We start from the raw sequence: 24,522 nt of genomic DNA, 5'->3' as shown, positions 1-24,522 counted from the left end.
ATAATATTCTATAATAAATATGTTATTATTAACATTTTCAAATTTTTCAAATTTACATAGAAATAATAAGTACATTATTAATTATGTAAATTAGGAAATTTTATTAATAAGTGAAAATGCTTTGACAGTAAACATAGATTTCTTTTTATTTAAAATCGTACATTGCTTTCAGTTTAAAAATCATGCATCACAGAATCAATTTTTGTACCATGTAGAAGAAATTTTCAGAATATAGAAAGTAAGTTTACGAATCCAAAATTTTCTGTCTTTCATTTCATTTACTTGTCATAAATACCAAAAGATTTAGTAATTGCAACTTACTTTTAGGAAACAGTTAAAAATTCTTTTACAATATGTATTATGTACAATATTTAAGATGTTAATATGACGTTTAACAATAAAGATTCGATATTTCTTACGAAACCAATATAAGGGACAGAGGTCATACCTAATTTAACTATACAGGATGTACATAATATCAGAACACAAAATGCAAATTCATTGAAAGATCAACAGACGTATTATTTCATACGAAATCAAAATATCGAATTTATACATTCAATAAGTGAAATTTGAAATTTACTAATTTTTTTAATAGCTCCTATTACTAGAATGTTTCTGAAGCATGTACAAATTCACCTATATTACAATAATAATAATTACAAATATATCTAAATATGAGCATTACTTAGATATATTTCTACTAGGTATATTACAATATTTGTGGTAGAGGATTCGTGTAATAAATAACAATTTCACGTTATAAGTTACATAATTAATCTTCATCTGTACTTTTCTGGTATACTGCACCGAACTTATTCATATACTTACGTACAAAATCTTTAGCTTTATGTTTAACATTTTCGTTACATTGTAATTCATCAACACTTTTACAGTGTTTTAATTCTTTCGCGAGTACAAAATGTGTAAGCTAAAATAAAAAGAAAACAAGTTTTAATAAAGTAAATATGATGATAATATAGAAGTAAAAATTTGTATATTTGTTTTGTAAATATACCTTTCTTGCAAGATGTTTAAAATCTTCTGTATTAGTTATTCTACCTTGTTTACAATCATTTTTTCTGTAAGGATTTAAAAAGTGTACCATCACGTTTGCCATATTTATCCTAAAAGTATCTTTAATTTTTCTTTCCGACATCGTGGATAAGTCAGTTGAAGGCGATTGTAATTTATTTACGCTATGGCGTGAATGTGATTTGGATTTGTTACTACGTCGATGTCTTCGTAGTTTTTCAACGTGTTCTTTAAACTTTGCTCTTTCCTTTTGTCGCCGTAATTTTTCCTTTATTCCTTTGTGCGTTTTATGATCTATACGATCCTCTTCTCGGCGTGGCTGTAAATGTTCAAAAATCAAAACGTAATAATAAATAGAATTATATAATAAATACATCGCATCTGAAAAAATAACAAAAAGTGAAACGTACACTGATGATTCTTTCTTGAACTAATCCTTCTCTTCTCTTTTTGCTTTCTGGGAAAAGTCCCGAACTTCCAGTTACATTAGGAACACCACTTTTTTTAGGTATAATATGTTTAGAACCATTCAATGATTTTTCTATTAAAGTATTATTAAAATCTATCTCTTCGTTTTTCTGTTCTTCGTTGTTATCCTCCTCAATATCTTCATCATCTTCGTTCGATGAACTAGATTCCTCGCTGGATTCTGAAGATGATGATGAATCTGGTTGAACTCCAATATGATCTGGCGGAGGAGGTAACCATTGTGATATACGTTCCTTCACGTGGTAGTAATATATTCTACCCCTGGTGTCGGTTGCACTTTTCCATTTAGGTGGCAAATCTATAGGAGGTATTTCCGGCTGCGTTGGTTTAAATGGTTTTGTATGAAACTGTTGATCTGATTGCTTTTCAACGTGATCATAGAGAGGCTGAGTTTGAATTGTAACCGGAGGTGTTCCACCATGAACCAAGTTATTCGAAAGTGATAATTGACTTTCGGGATATTGTTGGTGACAATGAGGTAGTAAAGAATACGCTGTTGTTGTTTGATTGAACACAGATGTTTGGCTTAATGTGTATACTACCGGAGGTACACCTGAAGGTATGGTACTTGACATACCAGGTGATATTTCAGAAGGAATTGATGGTGGAAGGACATGTGAATTTTGTGGCCCTATCCCAGATTGAGAATGGCCAGGTACCGGTTGAGGTCCTCCTACATACACAGGAGTACATTGTTGACTTATTTCTCCATCTAAAATAAAACAAATAATATAAAAAAACAGTATTATATAAACAAAAAGGAAACGTAAGAAATAAATACCTTGTGTAGGATAATGTTGCCATTGCCCAAGCGAGTGATTATAAAAAACAGGATATCCTGTTTGTGGATCTACCATAGCAGTCGTGTGAGGATCTATACCTAATGCCAGACACCTAGTTTCATGATCTTGCCATGATTCTTGTTGCTGGCGACGTTGTCGCTCTTCCTCCTCCTTAGCAACTTTTAAGGCAAATAATTGTCTGCGTTCATACTTTGTCATTCGCGGAATTGGAACCAAGCTACTTCTTTCTTCTGTTCTTTTATCTTTTGTTCGAGTATACTCAGATTCTGGAGATTCTCGGCCTCGTCTTCTATCTCCACGTTTCTCTGGTTCATTTCTTCCATATCTGTCAGATCTATGTCTATAAGATAATATAAATGTATAATCATAATTTAGTGATAATAATAATAATTATTATTATTTAACTGTGAACTACAAAATGTTTATTAATTGCCATATTTATCTCTATTATTTTAATATGGATTAAATATTAGAATCATACCTATCATATGATGTTCCTCTTTTTTCTTCTTTTTCTAATTCTTCTCTATACCCGCGATCTATGAAAGGTCACGCATTAATTGAATTTTAAGTTTAAGAATTATATACCACATATTAGTAAATAATTCAACATTGTTACCTGCTTCCCTTTCATGCTCTTTCATTTGTTCAATTCTTTCCTTTTTTGGTATTCGAAAAACTTCTTTCAAATTTGACCACTCAGCTAAAAGTGTTGAAGCTAGGTCAGGTATCAGATTTTGATCTGCGTTATCTGATTTTATTTCGGTGATTCCTATACAGTTTTCAATATTACTCTCCTGTTTGTCTACAATGTTCAATTGATAAGAGCCCTTTTTCTCATTGGTATCATCATTGATTTGCATTTCTTCACAATTTGATTTTAATTTTCCTTGGTCATCTTCTGGAGAATCACCATTTGGAGAAAAATACAAACGTTTGGACCATTTTTCAACCACGTCAAAAATTTTACTGTCCATTAACATTGTTTTATTGGGGATTGGAAGTGTGTTTAGAGTTTTCAGGACTTCTAGTCGAAATTGTTGTGCTTCGTCGGAATCATTTGTAGAAATATCCATAACATAACTCCAAATTAAACGTAAACCATGGTAATCCAAAAATAATCTTCGACACGGCTGCTCACCGCTTTGTATAAGACGTAAAAGACGTGTTCTGTGTTCTAATTCCCTACTACGTACCATTAATCGACTCAATGTTAACGTATGAACTCTATTTTTTAATCCACCTGAGCACAATTTATCTATTTCTTCTTCCAACTGAAACAATGTATAAAAGTAATATAAAAAGTCGAGTAAAAATATAAAATTATCAAAAGCTTACATCTTCATCTTCCATATAATCAGTCTGTTTCTTTTCTCCCTTCTTTTTTCGCATGTCTTTCTCTCGTTTCTCTTTTTTCTCAGTTTTCTCCTTTTCTTCTTCTGGTGTGTCGCCGATCCAACCACGGCAATTGGGTGCTTCGCAGAAACATTTCTGCGCCTCTTTACTAATTTTGTAATAAAATTCATAGCGTAAGTAATATAATTATTATAGTTTTAAGTACGAGGTGCAATCAAAAAGTTCACAGATTAAATTTGTAAAAACAGAAGGATGTTGATTGTACCTCGTATATCAAAATACTAGCATACGAACCCATAACGTTGAAAGTGATAATCAAACGTAATTTCCTCACCAGCGGCTATAAATTTTTTATTAAAAAAGCCTATCCTCAATTCACCATTCACTGTCCACTGCATATATTAAAAAATTAACAGCTGTTAAAGTGTACATCATTTACAATATGTTTTTACTAGTTACACTTACTTTTTGTGTTTCAGAATTCGGATCACAACTGTGATTTATAAATCGAGAAACATTTCCTTTCATAGTAGCATCGATAATTTGATCAGACTTTAATGCCATAAAGTAATAATGTCTATTCTTATCCTTCGAATATTCTTTTGCTCTACGTCGAAAATCTTTTGGATCAACTACTTCACCTACATATTCCATTATAAATTCCCCCCTAATAATTAGAAATTAAATTCATCAATATGTAGTCATGAGTTATTATTTTAATTATATTTAAGGCTACTTACGCTAATAGGTCGACTATGGCACGTAAACCAAATCCTTTCTTTTCTGTTCTAAATACTTCACATTTTGCATATTCACAATTTTGAAATCTTTTGTTTGTACATCGGTCACCTACCACACATCGAGGACCGCTAGAATTTTTATTACATATTATGAAATTTCATTTGAGGCTTACAACAGCTAACATAATATAAAATACAAAAAAAAAAAAAAAATATATATATATACCATTCTATCATAAGAAGTCTATTGAGACAATCTTCTCCGCAACCTAGTTCTCCTCTTTCAATTTCTTCTCCCGTTAAAAAGCAATCGCATACCATTCGTTTAGTTTCTTTATTTGTATACCTGAAAAAGTTATTACTATCTATATCAAAGTTTCATAGGAATAATTTTGTTTTTGTTTTATCTGTTGTACCTCTCTGTCAAATACAGATTTTCAGCCAAATGTTCGAACTGGCTCAAACGTTCTTCCATTTCTCTATCTTCTATTTCGGGAACCATAGGTAATGAAATTTTTGAACCAACAGTTCTTGGAATCTGTACACTATTGTTACTGTTAGCCACTACAGATTGTTCTTTCGCTTGTTCTGTTTCTGTGTTGGACTGAACAGTTGTAACTGTTGATGTAGATGCAGATCCAGAATCTGAAGAACCAACATCTGTTAGAGCTCCAGGTGCAGACTTAACTGTTACCAATCCTGATTCAAGCGTATTCGTAGGTATGATTCCAAATGTAGATCCAACCGACGATGTAGATCCAAATCCTGTACTAGATCCCCCCATTTCAAGTTCGCTTGATCTTCGCCATCGTGATTTTACTTTAACAGGTTTACAAGAGTCTGAGTCATAACCTGTAGCATTGCAAGTAGTTGCTAGTGGTGTAAATGAATCAAATGTATTTCCAGCCTTATTAACATTGTTCTCTTTATCTGATTGTGGTTCTAGTGGATTCTCCACTTTTACATCTTGAGCAATTAAAAGAGTGTTAGATATTTTCTCTCGTTCTTGTTGAATACTTGATTTTGAAATTTCTATATTAGGTTTTGTAACTAAGCCACGTCCACGAGACCTATAAAATAATATTAAAACAAGTTTTGATCTCATGTTGTATTCTTTAAGGGCATACACAAACTGTGGATAACTTTTTATATATTTGAGCATCATAGTACATACCTTTGTTTCATTAAACCGATTGATCTAATTCTACTGCTTCTCCTCACACCAGAACTGTTTGATCCACTTTCGGAACCTGTCGTATCAGTACTACCGCTTCGACTTCTAAATTCGACCCGTTTATCAATATCGTTTGAGTTACTGTTACATTTTGTTTCAAATTCTGTGAGTTTACAATTACTCAAAGACAACAACATGTCGTTACTATTATCACTACTGCTGGATAATTTTGTATCTTCTCCATCAATTTTATTATCCGCTTCGTTGTCACCATACAATTCATTAATCTTTTGCTGAGTTTTGACCTTTTTATCTTGTAATATTTTTGATTTTAATAAATGCTGATCAGCACAATCTACTTTATCTTCTCCTGAAGTGGATTTGGTTTGTTCTATTATATTTTTGTCTATGTTATCAAACAAAGAAGCAGAATTGTTTGAATGATGCAACTGTTCTATTTTATCCAATATTGATGAACTATTTTCATCATCAAGACTCATTGGCATCACTTTCTCTACATTCATTGCAATCTGCAATGTAGATGTTACACTTTCTACATTGGATAAATCGTTAACTAATTTTTGTATTTCTTTTGAAGTTTCGCTAATTTGCATATCTGCTAATTTGTTGTCTATTCTGCAAAATCCATCATCCTTAGACAGAATTTCTTCTGGCTTTCTTGTGGACTCATTTCTATCCATGTGCAAATCTTTTTGATTGCTAGGTGCTGTTTTGTGATGAGCATATAATTCTTCTAAATTAGTTGATTTATCATCTTTATTGTTAGAAGTCATTGGCACATCTATGCATGAGGCTGATATAGAATTCTCAGTTTCAGATCTACTTAAATTATAAATATCTTTTAGCATGGCGCAGTATTCTGTATTAGATGTGCTTCTCGAATCAGATGCTACTACCATGGATTCTATACCACCCTTATTTTGTATCACAGTAAATTCAACAAAATTTTTTCTTTCTAATGCAGAAGAATCGCTTATCAGCAACACTTCTTTTACCATCATATCATCTCCTTGTTTCAAATTATAACTATTACTTTTAACATCTTTAACCTCCACCTCTTCACAAATTATAGTTTCTTCTACAACATCTTCCGGCCATATTTCAATTTCAGTAGAGTCAGGTTCGGTTACGACTTCCTTAATTGAATTACCAACAACTACATTTTGGACATCTTCAGGACTAAGTTTTTCGGAGTGCTCAATTATAATGTCTATCCCATCCTGACTGTCACTTTCACTAGTATCCTTTTTATATTGTGATGTTGAATATTCACTTTCATGATTGATTTCAAGCAAATCACTGTTAGGAACATTTTTAAGCTTGTTATGTTTCCTTAAAGAATTTTGATTCTTTTTCGGAAGTGCTTGGTTCTGGTACTCTCCAGTACTTTTACCATCTTCTATGTCATTTGTGTAAGGTAGTTGTAAAATGTCTCCATTAACTTTCTTCTCTTCTAGTTGCTTTTTGGCTATTTGCCTACTAGATTTTCGGACAGGTACATACTTAAGGGATGATTTCACAGATGTTTTCATTTCAGTTCTACGTCTGCGAGCCATTTTGTTTCCATATATTCTACTACTCTGTAATATTTATGGAAAATAATATACTGTAAAATCAAGTTAATTTTGTTTTAATGCTACTGAGTTTTGTTCATCTATTGGCAATAGGATTAATCGCTTCATTAAAACAAAAACCACCAATTGTTCCAAATTAAGTAAAGAGTGTAATTCTCATTAGCATCATGCTTTCAATTACTAGGCAGAGTATGTAAAATTAATTAAAGGCTAATGTTAATTTACAATTTTCAATGTAATTTGTCAACTACAATAGCACTGCAATTATTGTAGTGATAGATTGTTAAAAATTACTCTACCTTTTTTTTTCAGATGTATCTTACTACAACATGTTTAAATAAACTTTTGTAAGTTATATAGAGTAAAATCAGCAAGGACTCACCATATGCCTGTAAAATGATGTCTCGTACGTTTATGATGATCATTGTTTGAGATATTTCATCTATATTTTTTAATAAACAAACACTTTTTTATATTCCTCAGTTTTTCTGCAAAAACACAAACGTAATCGACTTCTTACAAAACATTGCAACGACGATTAAACGAATTAAAACTAGTTCAGTTTGAACTTTATTGCTAAGTTTGGCGCTCCAATAATGTACAATTATGCATTAGACATTGATAGAAGTTTTGATCAATATAGATACCTTTTTTCAGTCTTGACCGTTTCACTTTGGGTTGATCAACTTTTACACAAATTGAACGAGAATTCTATTGCAATTAATACTTCTCGAGTCAACTCATGATTTGTTTAGACAAACATTAATCACCTGAATGAACGCATCACGAAGAAGTGCAAAGGATGTGTGATACTTGAACGATAAAGTGTGTATTTCAAGCGCGTACGTGTTGCCACTGAACATTGCTTGTGTGGTAATACCGACTGTGAGAGACATAAAGCTGACGCTTTAGTAATATCACTAAACGGTTTCTTGTTACAAAATTATTGGTTTCGATGTGTGAAACATTATTAAGTCGATGAAAATAATGTATTAAAGACCTGGAAGATATCGATACATCTTTAATCGCGGCAATGAACACTTACTACAGTCCGTTCCATAGACGGTAAAGTGAATCTAAATAAAACCACGTGATCACGGCAGGGTCAACATGGCAGGAGGCAGAAACCAATAAGAAATTTCATTTTATTGTTTATTTCCTGAATTGTCCTAAATATACAAGATGTCCCAAAAATGTTGTAACACCTTGAAAGAGGTGGTTCGGGAGGTGATTTGAAACAACTTTTTCCTTAGCGAAAATGTTGTCCGAGGTTTCGTTAAGGAGATATTAAGCGAAAACCCCGACCAATCAGAGCGCGAGTATGCCGGTTGAGCGTAGGCTACGCGATAGGCGGCCGCGCTCATACGCTACCGCGGGCGCTTCAACGGTATACGCGCGCTCTGATTGGTCAGTGTTTTCCGTTAATATCTCTTCAACGAAGCCTCGGACAACATTTTCGCTAAGGAAAAAGTTGTTTCACATCACCTTTCGAACCACCCCTTTCAAGGTGTTACAACATTTTTGGAACCTAGTCGGAAACCTTTGGGTGGATCCAGGAGACCACCGCTTAGTAAGCCGCTTTGTAAGCGTTCAGTACTTCGCTCATGGCGGCCGCTCTCTGTTGCTCCCTGTTAGCAGCCGATAGCGTCTATCGACTGTAACTTGTCAAATAAAATTACCAGTATTCGAAAGTTTATTAAGTAATTCCAAATAACAGTCATTTTTTAAGAATAATAGAAGCACTGGTTGCTGAATTTTTGCAGATGTATATCTCCCTCACGTTTTGTCGACTATTGCACAAAGAAAAACTACACAAGGTACAGAGTAAAGCGTGGGAATATTTGAAATATGACATCGAGAGGAAGAATATTCAGAATTATATCTAAAAATTGAGTGCATAAGATGAATAAAATATACCCTAAAAATGTACATAACGATTTTAAACATAATAAATAAAATACTTGTAAAATATACGTCGCTATTTTTTTTCAATTTTGGCTGTCCGATGTTTGTCTACACCATTTTTCACTTTCGCTGTTTATAATGTGTTATAATGTACAATTGAAATAACTTTAACCCACACTTTGAATTAATCATATTCGACGATATATATCTACTCTACCAAATCAACAGTCAATTAGAATTAGGATGTTTTGATTGATTGAGTTCAAGATTAAAATTCATAAATATGTAATATTTAGAGACCATTTAGTCATCCCTATGTATATTTCAATATTCATGGCGGCGCTATAAACGTGGCTTCTACTAACTTATAACACGTGAGATTGTGTCCCTGGATATGACTTCGTGACTTGCCGAGTTGAGTTGAGGTTCGTTTTCTAAGGTTATGCGTATGTTTATAACGGATCAAGGTTATTGTTAATGTTCAATATTGTTAGAACTAAAAGAAAATCACGGATTTGATATCTATGTAGAATCATGGGAAAACAATTCTAAGTTTCCTTTTTCTTCTTAACATTAGTAGTCAATGGTGGAAGTTAAACATAAATCGTGCTGTTTTTCATTAATTACGCAGTACAATTCGTTGTCAATGAGTAACCCGAGTTGTTTGCATATCTCATCTTTCATGTGTCCTGGTCATATTGAATAGAAATTCTTTTTATTTGTAAAGAAACAGAAAGATCAAGCATGTCTGCATCACCAATTGCAAGGCAAGCTACTCAAAGCCAAAGTATACCTTTGAAGAAAATTGTGTTCAATGATCCCAGTCAGTTACCCGCTGATTATTCATCCACTCCTGGTGGAACTCTTTTTTCGACTACACCTGGAGGTCAGTGTCTCTTTTCACTAATATAACTTTTTCCAGTAATACAATTAGCATGATACTTTGTATTTGCATAAGTAACATTCATGGATCATTCATACACAACCTATCCCAATTGTTGCATTAATCAATTAATATACTAACTAATTAAAATTACACAAGTGTGACATTATTATGGAAAAATTTTGACAGTTAATCTATAATTTAACCCTTTGCACTCTGTTGATGTTGTTACAGTACATGCATAGTTGATGTATAGACTTTGTTGTTTGTATGACAGTTGTCGTATGGAGTGTAAAGGGTTAAAAATATAATATTAAAAAGATACATAATTTTAAGAACTCTTAGTTGATATAGTAAATGTGGGACTAAAAATGAGTGTCATAAGTGAGGTATAACAGAAATGTATTATTTCTGTACATTTTACAGAGGACTTACAAACATTTTTTATTATAAAATCAATTCTTATGAAATTGATATAGCTTTTTTTGAATATTTAACCATATTTTTCATGTGATTTTTTAACATAGTTCTATGAATATCTTGTACATTTAATTAAGTAATTTCTTTACCAAATTCCTGAAATCTATCATGGCTTGAGTTCTTGTAGTTAGAACTATTAGAGATTTCTAAGTATAAACTATGTAATTTTGAGAAATGATGCCAATATTTTGCCAACACTGTATGTAACATATTGTTTCTATCTGCCAGATGCGTCCTTGAATTTCTAATGAAGTTAAATGCAATGCTGCTAAAATATTGGCATTGTTTTCTAAAAGAATGAAGTTGATGCTAAAAATTCTAATAGTTTTGACTGCAGAATTATCAGTTAAAACTATTAAAAGCCTTAGTTTTTAGAGCTTGAAAGTTTTATTGAGTATTCATGGATTTCCAGTTGAATTGGAAATATAAATATTCAATGTTTACTTTGATAGAAAAGATACAGTATGTTTAGACTGTGACATAATATGGTTAAATTAGTGTAAAATATTAGTTACACATTTTATAACTACTATTACAATAATTTCATAAAAGCTGCAGACAAAAGGAGATAAGGAAACTTCTAATGAAATCACATATTGATTTGTGTTGGTAAGTACATGTTCCACTTTTATCAAGTTTTGAAAAGAATGATGGATTTAAAAAACTTGATTTATCGTTCATATAACTATTTAAATACTACAAGTGTATAGAATAATATCCTAATTATATTAGCAGACTATTTAAATTACCTCTTCAATTATTTAAATACACAAAACTTTAACAAGTACCGAGCCATAGGTGTGAAAAGTTTTACCATAATTACAACTTTATAATTAAATCCTAATTCGGATTATACTATATAATTTCAGTAGCCTATAAGTAGTAGTAGGAGAAAGTATCAAAATTATAACAGTGCTCAAATAAGGATTAATGTTGTACAATGTTGGGATCTTTTAGATTCCATGATTTATGTTACTTTATAGGAGATCTAGGTATACTGAGCACCATGCAATTTGTTCTCGCATCCAATACACAAGATTGAAATATAAATATATTAGAACATTTAACAAATTATCATTATTAACAATATAATCATCAATAAATTAACAATTTGGTAAAGAAGTGCTGTTAAAAAATCATACATAGAAAAATATATAGAATTTTAATAATTGTATTAGTACTTGTATATTATTATAAAAATAAACCAACCATCAACACAATTTATATAAATTGTACAGGTACCCGCATAGTTTATGAACGTGATTTCTTGATGAATTTACAAAATTCTCCTATATCTCGAACACCACCTCAAAATATATCATCTATACCCACGGAAATATTGAAGAATTCATCTGCAGTTAGTACAACACCTGCAAAAACTCACATTAATAGAGGTCAGTGATTGCTTAGTTAATACAGTGAACAGATTCTACATTACATTCTAAATTATTTAATGTTCCACTATCCAGTCTATTTAATTTTTATTTCTCTTTGTATTTGTTTGGCTAAATTTTTTATCTATATGTTTAACACACGCTAATATTGTCTACTTATTTATATTTATTCTATGGAATATTATTTATATTTATTATATTTGTATTTATTCTATGGAAGTATTTATTTCAAAAAGCATATTTTAACACATTTGCTGTCTTGTTGGTTACCAATAGCTACAATTGTATTCTAATAAGCATTTCATTTAATATTACTTTATCTTGAATATTAACAAAAACAATCAACACGTAATAGCAGATGTGTTAAAAATAATTACTAAAAAAACATATCTAATATAATTTTGCTTATATAAATACATTACAGATACTTCAATAATTGAGGAATCTGCGGAACAGTTTGAGATGGATATGTAAAATAATCTGTAATTACAATGTGTTTGCATTGCAACAGCCATTTATATGAATAGTAATAATCGGTGCATCACAGGAAAACGTATTAGTAATGTATCTTTTTGTATAAATATATCATTGGAGATCTTAGTGATATAAGTCTTTGTACAATTTCATTTGGAAATATTAAATATAATGAAATAATTGTATTAATCTGTCATATTTATTTCCTTCATTTTATTTGATTAAGGTAGGTGTAGTGTTCTTATTTCTTCAAAGAAAGAATTAAATGTCGAGGTTACTTCTGTTTGAGGTTAACTTCGTTAAATATTATTTTGAGGTTAACTTTGATAATATTAAATATTATAAGTTACGCATTGGTTAAAATTTGGTGGAGATTTACTTCTAGATAGTAATTTTTTAAATAATTGGTAAAAATGTAACAGTAACAATTAATATGTCTTTTCCCGCTTTCATTGAATTTATCAATCAAGTATTGTTTAGTAATGACCGAAACGGTTCAAAATGGCGGCCATGGCGGCTTTTTCGATATATTGTATATTATTCTGTACACGAGTTGCGCAAAACTTTTTTTCCTCGAACTTAATTAAGAAAGATAAATGTTTTCCTATCAATTTTTTGTACAGTTTGGAAATTATTTTTGTGTTATAATAAACTATTTAGAAAAAATACTTCAATTATTGCTGCGCTTTAGACTGTATCGTATCTTGTGCTATTTTTCCTTTATCTATGCTAACAGCCAAGGTCTGGGTGAATGAAGCGATTGAGTAACTCGTTAATTATTTAGTAAACTTCCGTACATTGGCAATTTTACTTGTAAGACTATGGTAAATACTTTTTTTATAATTCTTTTTTTTTTCTAATTCCGCCAAGTAGTAGTCAACACTACGCTGCAATCGTAAAACTATTAATTTATATTTCCACATAAAATCATATTAGACAGGTATTTTATCGTTATACTCATTTTTATGAATAATGTGTGTTTTAACGCAGCTTGTGATTTATAGTAACTAAACCAGGGTACGATGTCAATGATTCTATTTCGAAATAAAGTTGCATCGATTGATACGCGTACTTTAAGATTTTGTAGCGTATGGTCTATAAATAAGTATAAGTATTATAATAACATTAACCACATTGTGTAGTACACATGAACATTTAATGAATATTTTAATTCTGATATATAGGGTGTCCCAAGACAACTGCCATTTAATTGCGAGACATATAACGAACTTCCTTGAAATCTTACATTTCAAAGTAGAAGACAGTAACAACGAAAGCTACTCGCATAAACCAATGTCAATGTATTTCTATTCTCTTGTGACCTTGAATTGTGTCAAGGCCGCATTGTGTTAAGTGATTAAATTTGTCTTTGTACATGCTTTGACATTGTCTAAACAAATGACTATTGAAGAAAGTAAATTTGTATTGTACATTGCAATAAATTGTAGTTTCCTATTGAGTTTATGTTGGGAAATTGTAATGCTGATGTAGCAGGCGATACTGATGTACGTTTCTGTTTTGTATGCTGCGCGTTTTTGTGAATAAATATGTATGATAAATTGTGACAAACGTAATAAAATTTATTCGAAAATTGAACATGAAATAAAGAATATTTTTAATCGACCCTATTCAATAATTAAAAATCACAAGTCCGTGAGAAAAAAACAGTATACGTACTCCTATTTTTTTCTCCCTTTTTTCAGGCTGTTTGTTTACCTTTTGAGATTGCACTATATAGAAAGTTTATTTATTATTTATACACCTACTTTACTTATACAAGTGCTTCTTATCGCGTTCTGTTTACACACTCTATTTCTATGAAATATAAGCTCATATCTTTTTGTACACGTGATATTATTTTGTTTGTCTTTCCCTTTGAATGGAAATCTTCAAAGAAACGTAAACTTTTGACAAATTCGCGCTTGAGTGAGTTTATCCTGTACAATCCCTAACGAAGTTCGCTAGACTTATAATTTTATAAGTGAAACTGCTAACATATCGAATAAATGTTTACAAAACAAACGAACCTTTGGTTTCATTAATTTAGTTTTCGATAAGTCAACTAGCACAAGGGCAAGCGTTGTTTGACGCGAAGCTGTAACGTTGGGTAATGAATTTATACGTATACCGATTTACTTATTGCCCTGTGTGGTAACGATGATTACAATCGTTGAGTTGCCAAAAATCCACCCCCCTCCCTAGGTCGTTTCTTTCCTACGTTGACGAGGAGAGGGGCACTCTTTTACTTAAGGGGGAAGCCAAGGAAAATCTTATAAGCTAAAATAAAAGCGAAACAAGGCAGGGTTCGCGAGCGCTTTTTTTTTCAGTCTAAAGAGGTACTTAGAGGAGTGGCCATCGTATCACAGGTATCTTTACGTCTATCAAAACGTTAAACAAAAAAATGTTCTCGTCTAATCTAAATAGTGTGGTTCCAAATAATTTAGTGCGTTTTGGTTTTGACAAGTTCTACGTTTCAAGTGACAGTGGATATATTGTGATTACTTGAGAGTGAGAGGGTAATTTTGTAATTAATGTAAATAAGAAAAAAAAAAAAGAAAAAAAAATGGCAAAAGTTTCTTGGAGTCCGTTGTACGATACAACGTTGATTATTTACATGTTAATATTAGGCAGACACACCACTTTCGTCAAATGGGTTCGTTTGAAGTTGACGGGGACGAAAATAAAACGGTCAAACGTTTGAAGAGCACACATACTCAGTGTTACCGAACGCAGTTAGATATCCTATCGATACGAGGATACTATATAAGTTTGAAAAAAATTTTAATCGTTTTTCGAACATTGTACTACTGCTGGTAACTGATGAGAAACTCGAATAACCAGATACAATAAATTTTGTTATATTGTACTTATATCAAACGTGTTATACAGGATCCAAACGTATATTTCAAGAGTTCAAGTTCGCAAATTTCCTGGTTAACGCGTACCGCGCAACCTCGGTGACCTCTACAGGCCTTCGAGTACCGGCAATCTAAGTCCTTCTGTTCGTACAGAAAGCATTCTATCGCTACAAATACTAATTGATGTCACAATCAAACAGTTTGTTGTGCCTTCGTCTGACCCGTTTCTTCCTCGTTAAATATATCTCATTAGCTAAATATACAAATCGAGAGTACCAGCTGAGATATCCACTTAAAGAAACGTGTTGCAGATTGATTATTATATAAAATATATACGAACGAACTATAGACAAACATTATGCTGCGTTTATAGAAACAATCGCAAGTTGTTGAAAATACTTTGACGTCGTGATTGTATTTTTTCGACAATGTTCTTGATACTAACAGAATTTTAATTTATAAAAGGAATTAAGTTTGAGATGACGTTAGAGCGATAAAGATTACTTCAGAGTAGAGAGATAAAGATCACACAAGAATACTAGTACGGGTGTTACTTTGCCATGTGTTTCAGGCCAAGTTTACTTCTGGATTTGTGAAATATGTGGGCCGACGATGAAGCAGCACCATGGGATATGGGGGATGATACCACGCAGGAGCAACCAGCGGACGGAGAGGCAGCTGGAGAAGGAGCTCCTGCTGACGGTGCGGCTGCTCCAGAAAAGCCGAAACTAACGTTGCTGAAACTTGAACCACCGCATTACAATCATCACTGGGTCCGCCCCCTCTTTCTTAATTACGCATATCTTTATGATTACAGGTGAGTTCAATCGAAGATTATTCTGTAATTAACGATTTCTTAAAACGTGAAAATACGGAACGATTGGGAATTCCCGAATTAGTCTGAATCTGCACAATTTAAAAAAATTAAAGATACAGTTGAAACCAAATTATTACTAAAATATATAAAAGCATTGTTTAACTTCTAATAAAGAATTATATTTACCAGTTGCAATAGTGATTTTTATTTTGATCTCTTACATTTTATTTAAATCTTAATTTTATTGCAAAAAAAAAAAATGATTAAAAACAAATCTTTCATCCTTAAAATTTTATCATATCTTTCTATAAATGTCTTAAAAAATGACTGTCACGAGTCCTGGAAATAAATAAACAAAAAGGTATATAACTCTTTTGTTGAAATGAAGTCAGGTCCAGAATTTTATTTTTGTAAAAATGAATGTAAATGTTAAACTTTGAATTAAGTTCACAGTTCTGATTGCCACGATAACCGTTTTCATTTTTTCTGCAGGAAGAATTACTACGACGACGTGATTGATTATCTGAACCAAAGGCAAAGGGGCATATTCCGTGAGCCTCCCAGAGCTCAAGAATGGGCTGAACGAGCAATGAGAACCTACGACGAGAAGAACCTCGACAAGAGTCACAAACGATCTGCAGACATGAAGACTATAATTAATATGAGACACGAACCTAGATATTACAGTTACCACACTCGGGCCTATTACAGTTTGAAGTACCAGAAGATCCTCTGAATTTATTATTTTGATAACAAAGTACGACCCGGTATTAAAATAATTGTCATTCGCGGCATAGATATAGATTTCGTTGCGGCATATTTATATACGTGGCTTGTAACAACTTTGCTAGTGTTGATTAATGTTTTTGTAAGCGTGTTCACCTACTACGAATTCTATTCGTTAATTGTTCTCTACCCAACTGTTCACACCATAAGCATAAACTAGCAGAAAATTTCACATGTATAAATTGCCACTTATATTTAATTTTACAAAGATATTAAATTCCTTGTGAACTGATATGTAAGTAAACGTTTTATAATAATTGTTATTCTTTTGATCAGTCTTTATTCGACGCAACCATGTGATTTTTTAGAGATAGACAGTGATAGCTGTGATGTACTTGTATATGCTCTAAACCTCAATGCATATTGTATGTATACTGCCGCTGAAGCATTCTCAAATACATTGATATTATCAAACATCACGTTAAAACTGTTTCTTTGAATGTTCTCCTAAGACCAGGTGTATGTTCCTATGTTAGAGTAATTGTGAAGACATAAATTTCATATAACTGGAAATGTAGGGAATACATTAGAATGATTAGAAATATGTATATTTCTCGACATACATTTAGTTCGCATTTTTACCGATTGTGTCCTGATTCTTGCGTCCTGTTTTACCAACTGCGAAAACAACTGAATGTTCTACTATAGCGCACTCTACATCTGAGAACGGTAACTCAGATCGAAGACTCAATTCTCTGAGATAATATGAAATGATCGAGATATTTATGTAAAATGAATATCCTGATTTTGTAACAATAAAACTTGTGTTCAATATGTAAATATATTTACCTTAGTTATTTAAAGAACAGCAATGTTTTGAGGTTTTTCTTGATTTAAAATGACGGCGAGCTTTGTCCTCTTGACAACCGCAATTAGTTTCTTAAAGTATTCGACGAGATGACACTTTTATAACACGACACTGTCCACGCTGAAGGGTGAAGTTTGACTGATGTCCTGCGAGACAAGTGATCTGTATTGTAATTAACATAGGACACAAAAGAGCTGATAATGTTGTCGTAATAAGTAATTTATCGGTTTAGTGTGTAACTACGTGAAAGCAGAAGTGACTGGAAGTCGATTGTAAACATCTATCGCAGTTGGTAAGGTTAGTAAACATCAACATACTTGTCTCTTGCTGTTATATCAACGAAAGAAAAGAAAAGAATCTCGGAAATTATGTACGTAAACGCAGACAAAGGTAATAAAAATTGCGTTTTATAATATGCGAGATATTTTTCACAAGTGAAAATACATTTCCATATTGCACAATCGTATTATTCCAAAAGTCAAACTATCGATTCATATCGATTGATTCTCTAACTCTAACGGAATACGAAAAGGATAGAAATAATAAGTCGTGGAAAAAATAAATCTTATTTTGAGACTTTTGTCCTTATTTTTCATTTCATAGCTTTAATCGATGGAAATGTGATTAAAATAATTTGATTCGACTCAAGAGTAATAATAATTCGGTTAAAGAACAGGTTGCCAACTCTTGCTCTAGAACTACAGACAAGAGGAAAAGTAAATAACGTTTTCGTTCTCCTTTGACGTAAATTGCTAACGCAAAAGTATTATTGTATTTCATATCATCGAACTGTATAAGCATCTTGTGGTATCTATCTATAATATTTATACCATTAATAATTCTTACACGAATTCCAATGGTGAGAAACGACGTTCGCCACCGATTCTCATTACATGGAAGTAAAATACAACAACTAAGGAATCGAAAATTGCACTGGCTGAATCGCGTGTAACGTTCCATAGACGAAACCAGCGAACATATTATGTATAATCACGTGCAAATTATATTAATATCATTACCGTCGCGATGTTTACCAATTGTTATTGATCCTCGCAACTATTCGCTTACGTGGAGATATATATATATATATGTATATGTGTACATGTAATATAGGTATATTGTCTGACATTTAAACATAGACAAATCAGCGTGGGTCCTCTATTTGAAGGCTTACTCGTTGAAAAAATACTGCATTCTGTGATATGAAACTCGATTGGAATACGACGCGACTTGTTTCCTTTCTTTTTAGCGACGTTGTATCAGATATCTCAGGCTTCCACGGCCCTGTTCGCGATTGATACTAACCGAGCCTTCCAGGTGTGCTTTGGATAAAATAATTCAAAGGTAGCTTTGCAATTATCATGAAATTATATACTTTTCATCATAATACAAGTGCTTTCGGAATGAACTGTGGTGGGGGTGGCCGAGGAGGGAGTGCGAGAAAGGGGAGGAAAGGAAGGGAGCGTTTTTCGTACTGGGCCTAGTATACTAGGTGTTCCAAAAATGTTGTAACACCTTGAAAGGGGTGATTCGGGAGGTGATTTGAAACAACTCTTTCCTTAGCGAAAATGTTGTCTGAGGCTTCGTTAAGCAGATATTAACGGAAAACACTGACCAATCAGAGCGCGAGGATGCCGATGGAGCGCTCGCGGTAGCGTAGCTACGCCGCTAGCCGGCTGCGCGCTCCCCGACCAATCAGAGCGCGAGTATGCCAATAGAGTGCCCGCTGATTGGTCGGGGTTTTCTGTTAATAACTCCTTAACGAAGCCTCGGACAACATTTTTGCTAAGGAAAAAGTTGTTTCAAATCACCTCCCGAATCACCCCTTTCAAGGTGTTACAACATTTTTGGGACACCCTGTATACCTTTGAAGGGACGCCAATATTACTAAAGTCGGCCCTGGTGTCACCACAGAACTAAGAATACAATTATAGCGCTAAGTGTTACGGTATTTGCGCTCATGTTATAGTTCATTGACTATGTCACCATGTTCGTGCCACAGATTGTTCCGCTGAACAATCGCAGGTAATTCAAATAATATTCTGCGTTCCTACTGATGTCATCAGGGTGTTCCAAGACTTTTAAAGATTCCCAATATTTTCTGCGAATTATCCTTCGTTTTTAACTATTAATTTTGTATTATTAGAAGGTATCGAAAGCCTCGGTTAGTGTCGACGTTATACAATGTAATATTTTAAATCGTATCGCTCGTACGACGCATAGCCATTGATAACGCTAAAGGGAAGCATAAGCTTGAAGATAACATGGTGAAATATTACTTTCCGAAAAGGAGTTTGTGTTCCGAAAAATATGAAACGCATTTATTTGAACGATGTAGAGGCACTCGAATCAGCTACACTGTTGTCTATCTTTTTTTCTTTTTCTTTCGTTTTAGAAACCAGACCCATGTCTTCGAGCTTATACTCTGAATCTCGTTTACGCGGCGTAAATACTCTAAAGAGATATATTTGCCAACGGATGCATTTAACGACATTGTGATAATTGACTATCGGATTGTGTTATGCGCATCTACAACGTAAAACATAATTGTGACGCGAAAACGTTAATCGTAGAGTGAAAGAAAAGTTTTCCCTTCTTTTGCAACGGATGCTTAAATGAAATAACGGTATTGAAGTTTTATGTTACATGTAGCATTTTGTAGCTCTTGAATCGCTCTTTTAATTCGTATATCAACTACTACTGAACGATTGTATACTTTTGATTTTATCAGTTTAGAAAAATCAAATTGACGCTCAAGAAAGCGTGTACAATCTACGAGAGTGCTTATGGTCGAACATAAATGCAAATGTCGTACATAAAAAAAGTAATCGTGTATTTACTAAATTAACCAAGTACGATCGCTATTTTACGCAAAAATGGTCGAGATTATGGAAGCGGTTACCCGTACAACATAAAAATCCAACGTGGATGGTATCGTAACTTACTAGTCTATCTGAAAATTAATAGACGCTAGGCTAAGGGATTCTAATAGGGGAAGGGATATCACGAAACATTTATCTTAACTTTTGTACACTGAGATGTTAAATTGACTAGTGCTACGAATGGAAAACATTGATTTTTCAGGTGCTCGAGCCCTCTAGCTGAACATTATGAAATCTTTCTAACAAACGAAGTACACCTATACATATACATATTGCACGTGCCCCTATGAACAAACAGATAGAATTAGATAGATTAGAAACTTACAGAATATCCTACGAGGAAAGTTGGATATCGTTCGAACAACGGATAAATGGATAAAAAATGTTAATGAAATATTTCTCAATATTCAGCCTAGTAGGTGTCACGTTGACCTTTTGCTACTTATGGATGGATTACATGAATTGGGCCTTCGTGGGCATAAAAATTCTACACGAACAAGAAACCTTCTGTCGTACTTTACCATTTTTTTTTTCCTCTTACGATACACCTATCGGAACTAATACGCTATACTCGTAAATACAGTCACGGTGGAGACTTTCGACTATCGTTACAAATCACGTAATCCACGTAAAACTTTGACCAATGTTCGCTACAATATTTCTGGAACACGACGGCGACGATTGTACGCTCCGCGAATTTAGAAATCTTTTCTCTTGCGATTGAATTAAAACGAATATCGGCACAGTCTCCGTTTGGGCACACCTGTTCCCCGATTTGCACGGTAGATTGGTTCCATGGAATATCGTGTAAATAACCATGAGTTTTTGTTGAAAAGCTGTGCAAATAACGAAAAAGTAATGTACGTAATTTTAATCTGTTTATTAATGGAATTCATTTGTTTCAACGTAAACGAAAAATGAAATATAATTTTGAAAGTTGTGTGAAAATGAGATCGTGTAAAGAAAGTAGCGTGTAAATCGGGGCATAGATATATTTCCTTTTAGATTCTACTCTAGATCGATCGCGATTATTCCGTTAAGGGTTATCGTTTTTTTTTATAAAAATCTAATTTCCGCAGAATAATTGTATCGTAATTTAATTATACACATTCGGCACAACCACACACCGATTCCCCATCGATATATATTCAGGACATTTTGAACGTTATCTCAAGCTTACGGATAGTATACTTCTAGTTTATACGCTACGCATACCGAGTTCACAGTTAATGGCAGTTAAGCGCAGATCAGGCGAGTCTTTTAACGTTTTTAGCTACTATCGGTGTGAGCCGAAGATGGACAGGATTAGACTCGATTAATAGATAAATTCAAACATTTTTAAGCGAGTGCACTCAATTTCGACACTTTCAATTTATTTTATAAATAATAAAGCATTATTATTTTTAGGAAGAAAGTAAGAGTATCTCATGGATCTCATGACATTTTATATTTTCTTATATTATAACATAGACTAAAAATAGTGCTCAGAATTTTCTATTATAGTATTATTCAAAATGACGATTGTCTAAAAATGTGTCAGTAATTGGGCCATTTACTTCATAATGTTCAATGTAAAATATAATTTGATTTTGAATTTGATTTGATTCTACGATTCGATACCGTAACTTTGATCAATAATTGTATATCTTTAATTCTCGAGTTGGAATTTTATATCTAGACAACTCACGTTGTTTTTAAATTTCCAAAATAATTCGAATAGTCTATATGAATATAAAAAATCGTGACGTTTGCGACAAATCTAGAATACAATTTATCCACCTCGACTCATCGTGACTCTTATAGCTTTCCGTAAAGACTTACTACTACCTATAATACCACTTACAACTGATAGGACGCCTTTAGAAGCAAAGGACTATTCGCTCCACTCGCTTGACTTGCGCTTCGTTATGAACATTCACTGCGTCACGTCTTACTTTGTTAATTAACGCGACGAACAATCTTCTTAAAGTAATCGGTTCAATATGAACTCTCGATTCGTACGTATTTGTTTACGAGCCTATGCTAAACGTGAACGGTTCCTTGTACGATTACAATCACGAAAATTTGAGTAGCAAAGTAGACGATAGAGCAAGGGAACTGAATCTCGAATTCAAACGTTCGCTGTTATACAGACAAGTATGCATTCGGTATATTTTATCTCAAGGACGATGATTGATCAACGATATCGTATAGAGATGTCACTGAACAAAAAATGGTAACGGAAAGTTTTAGCACTATATTTTTTTTTTTAATCACATTAAATTCTACGCTTCCTTCTACGTTGGAAAGAGAATTGCTTAAGGAGCTATATACGATTAGACACTAAAAAAGGCATGATTGTATGAATCTTTGTAAAGTATATTATAAAGTTCTTCCTGATTTCAAAAGTTGCCTTTTTATTTAAAGACGATGATATACTTTAGAAAATTATCCGATTCTTGTTTTCTATATATGTCGTTTGATAATTAATAATAATCCCTTTCGTTTTCTTTAAACAAAAATTCACAAAGTCGAGCCATCTTTTATAATGCCCAACCGTACATAACTTCTTCAGAATTGTTTAAATAGAATGTTAACGCATAAATGATAACTGGCGACGTGTTCAACTCATTTGGCGTTATCCCTTTCAGATCTAATGGACTAAATTTAACGTTTTAAGCTCGAGTACTTGGTTGCGGCGATCACAATATGCGACGCGCTATAAAATGTATCGACGGTACATTTAACTACAATGAAAGACTTTTAATCAAAGTCGAACATATTTACGATCAAAAATCAAGTGAAAGACAAACATGACAGTACTTGAAAATAAGTCCACTGATAACCAACCACGCGTTCGATCTTCGACGCTAAACGGAGTAATAAATTAACAGACAAGGAGAGCTCTGTACTAACTAAACGTAACGTCTACAAAACTACATTCATCAACAATTTCCGTTTCTCAAATTATAATTACTAAACAGAACCGTATTTTAATATCAATTTTCGCAGTTTCGGTACCTGCAAAATGATAAAGTAGTCCTCCAAATGAATTACACATTGACGTTATTAAAACGATCCAATATATTCTTCTAGGCAATATATCTAATTAAATTTCGTTAGAAGAGAACCAAGGACCAAAAAACCATTTCTTGCCCAAGGGCCCGAGAAACATAGGTAGTAAGAAATCCGATCGCTAGGTACGCTTAACCTGTTTAAAAGATGTGTGGAGCTAATTGCAATTTCCATAAAGAAACAGGCCTGGCGAACACCGTGACCTGGCCCTTCTCCTTTCCACCAACTAAAAAGACGTACAGCGGCGCTGGCCCGTAAGACGGAGTTTCCGAATCGTGGATATCCGCCGCGGCCACCTTCGCCCTTTGTCTCTCCGCCCTTGAAGCGCTCACGGCTCTTCTGGATGGAGAACCTAATGGCAAACTTTTCGGCGGAGCTCTAGGCACCCTCTTGATTTCTTGAAGCTCCAACAGCTCCGCGAACGTCTGCGAGGCGGATCTTCCTGGCTCGTCCTCCAACACGCTATCCGGTGGGCTGTTCAACATCTTCGCGTACTTGCCGTCTTGGGGCTGTGGCTGCTGGTGATGGTGACCTCTCGTCTCGTCCAAGCCAAGGTAATTCGGATTGCAAAAGCCGAACTGACCCTCGCGTATCGTCGACGGAGTCACTATGGGACGGTATTGCTTGGACTTTCGCCCTGACGGCCAATCGTCGTCGGCGAGGGGATCCCCAGGACTCCTGGCCTCTATACTCGCGTAATCCGACGTCGACTCCTCGCCTTCCTCCAGATCGGCGAACCTGACCGAGGCTGACGTCGGGATCTTCGCGGTGGTCGGCGTCTTTGGCGTCTGAAGCGCTGCTTCGTATAGATGGGAAGTGTAACTCTCGCCCCGGGTCGGCTGGCAGGCTTGATGAATGGCCGCGAAGTCCCTAGAAAATGGAGGAAGGTCTGTTTAGTTCTCGGCGAGAGTAGTAATGGGAAAAACCTTAGGTTTCGAATATATCTGAAGTTTGCCGATGTGTCTGTCTCGTTTCTTTCTTTGAAAAAT

The 24,522-nt window shown here is 33.6% G+C and overlaps 4 protein-coding genes and 1 long non-coding RNA gene across 12 annotated transcripts in view; 3 read left to right on the top strand and 2 right to left on the bottom strand.

Moving 5' to 3' along the window:
* Positions 1 to 120: 120 nt before the first annotated feature.
* On the bottom strand, positions 121 to 17,714 carry LOC128897147 (histone-lysine N-methyltransferase SETD2). 2 transcript variants are annotated; one of them, XM_054160876.1, is made up of 15 exons: positions 17,579 to 17,714; positions 7,575 to 7,680; positions 5,598 to 7,198; positions 4,840 to 5,493; positions 4,650 to 4,769; positions 4,424 to 4,552; positions 4,149 to 4,350; positions 3,978 to 4,075; positions 3,666 to 3,831; positions 2,947 to 3,601; positions 2,809 to 2,866; positions 2,306 to 2,667; positions 1,446 to 2,236; positions 1,019 to 1,354; positions 121 to 931 (listed from the first exon to the last, which is right to left on the bottom strand). In XM_054160876.1, exons 2-15 carry the CDS (start codon positions 7,575 to 7,577, stop codon positions 776 to 778), a joined length of 5,331 nt encoding a protein of 1,776 aa, XP_054016851.1. In that variant the 5' UTR covers positions 7,578 to 7,680; positions 17,579 to 17,714; the 3' UTR covers positions 121 to 775. The 2 variants fall into 2 exon arrangements, with proteins under 2 accessions (XP_054016851.1, XP_054016844.1); XM_054160869.1 differs by lacking the exon at positions 17,579 to 17,714 and adding an exon at positions 7,840 to 8,903.
* LOC128885781 (eukaryotic translation initiation factor 4E-binding protein) lies at positions 9,364 to 12,513 on the top strand. 2 transcript variants are annotated; one of them, XM_054140074.1, is made up of 4 exons: positions 9,364 to 9,522; positions 9,825 to 9,983; positions 11,699 to 11,854; positions 12,279 to 12,513. In XM_054140074.1, the coding sequence occupies exons 2-4, from the start codon at positions 9,842 to 9,844 to the stop codon at positions 12,326 to 12,328; spliced, it is 348 nt and encodes a 115-aa protein (XP_053996049.1). In that variant the 5' UTR covers positions 9,364 to 9,522; positions 9,825 to 9,841; the 3' UTR covers positions 12,329 to 12,513. The 2 variants fall into 2 exon arrangements, with proteins under 2 accessions (XP_053996049.1, XP_053996039.1); XM_054140064.1 differs by lacking the exon at positions 9,364 to 9,522 and adding an exon at positions 9,549 to 9,564.
* LOC128885770 (flightin) lies at positions 14,547 to 17,209 on the top strand. The gene is made up of 3 exons (XM_054140026.1): positions 14,547 to 14,694; positions 15,758 to 16,003; positions 16,496 to 17,209. The coding sequence occupies exons 2-3, from the start codon at positions 15,786 to 15,788 to the stop codon at positions 16,737 to 16,739; spliced, it is 462 nt and encodes a 153-aa protein (XP_053996001.1). The 5' UTR covers positions 14,547 to 14,694; positions 15,758 to 15,785; the 3' UTR covers positions 16,740 to 17,209.
* A 43-nt stretch (positions 17,715 to 17,757) lies between the features above and the next one.
* LOC128885807 (uncharacterized) overlaps positions 17,758 to 24,522 on the top strand; it is an 11,109-nt gene continuing 4,344 nt past the window's right edge. The window contains exons 1-2 of one of the 2 annotated variants that reach the window (XR_008459667.1): positions 17,771 to 17,894; positions 23,938 to 24,087. This is a non-coding gene — a long non-coding RNA (uncharacterized LOC128885807). Of the gene's footprint in view, positions 17,895 to 23,937; positions 24,088 to 24,522 lie in introns of both variants that reach the window. The other variant, XR_008459665.1, reaches the window with a different exon arrangement.
* Positions 20,989 to 24,522, bottom strand: part of LOC128885390 (uncharacterized) — a 23,990-nt gene continuing 20,456 nt past the window's right edge. For all 5 annotated transcript variants that reach the window (XM_054139433.1, XM_054139441.1, XM_054139414.1 and 2 more), the window contains one exon: positions 20,989 to 24,403. In XM_054139433.1, coding sequence (XP_053995408.1) covers positions 23,674 to 24,403 — 730 coding nt within the window. In that variant the 3' untranslated portion in view covers positions 20,989 to 23,673. The remainder of the gene's footprint in view (positions 24,404 to 24,522) is intronic.

This window comes from Hylaeus anthracinus, unplaced genomic scaffold (genome assembly GCF_026225885.1).
Source record: "Hylaeus anthracinus isolate JK02 unplaced genomic scaffold, UHH_iyHylAnth1.0_haploid 0, whole genome shotgun sequence".
Taxonomy (NCBI): Eukaryota; Metazoa; Arthropoda; class Insecta; order Hymenoptera; family Colletidae; genus Hylaeus; species Hylaeus anthracinus.
This window is presented reverse-complemented; position numbering and strand designations above follow the sequence as displayed.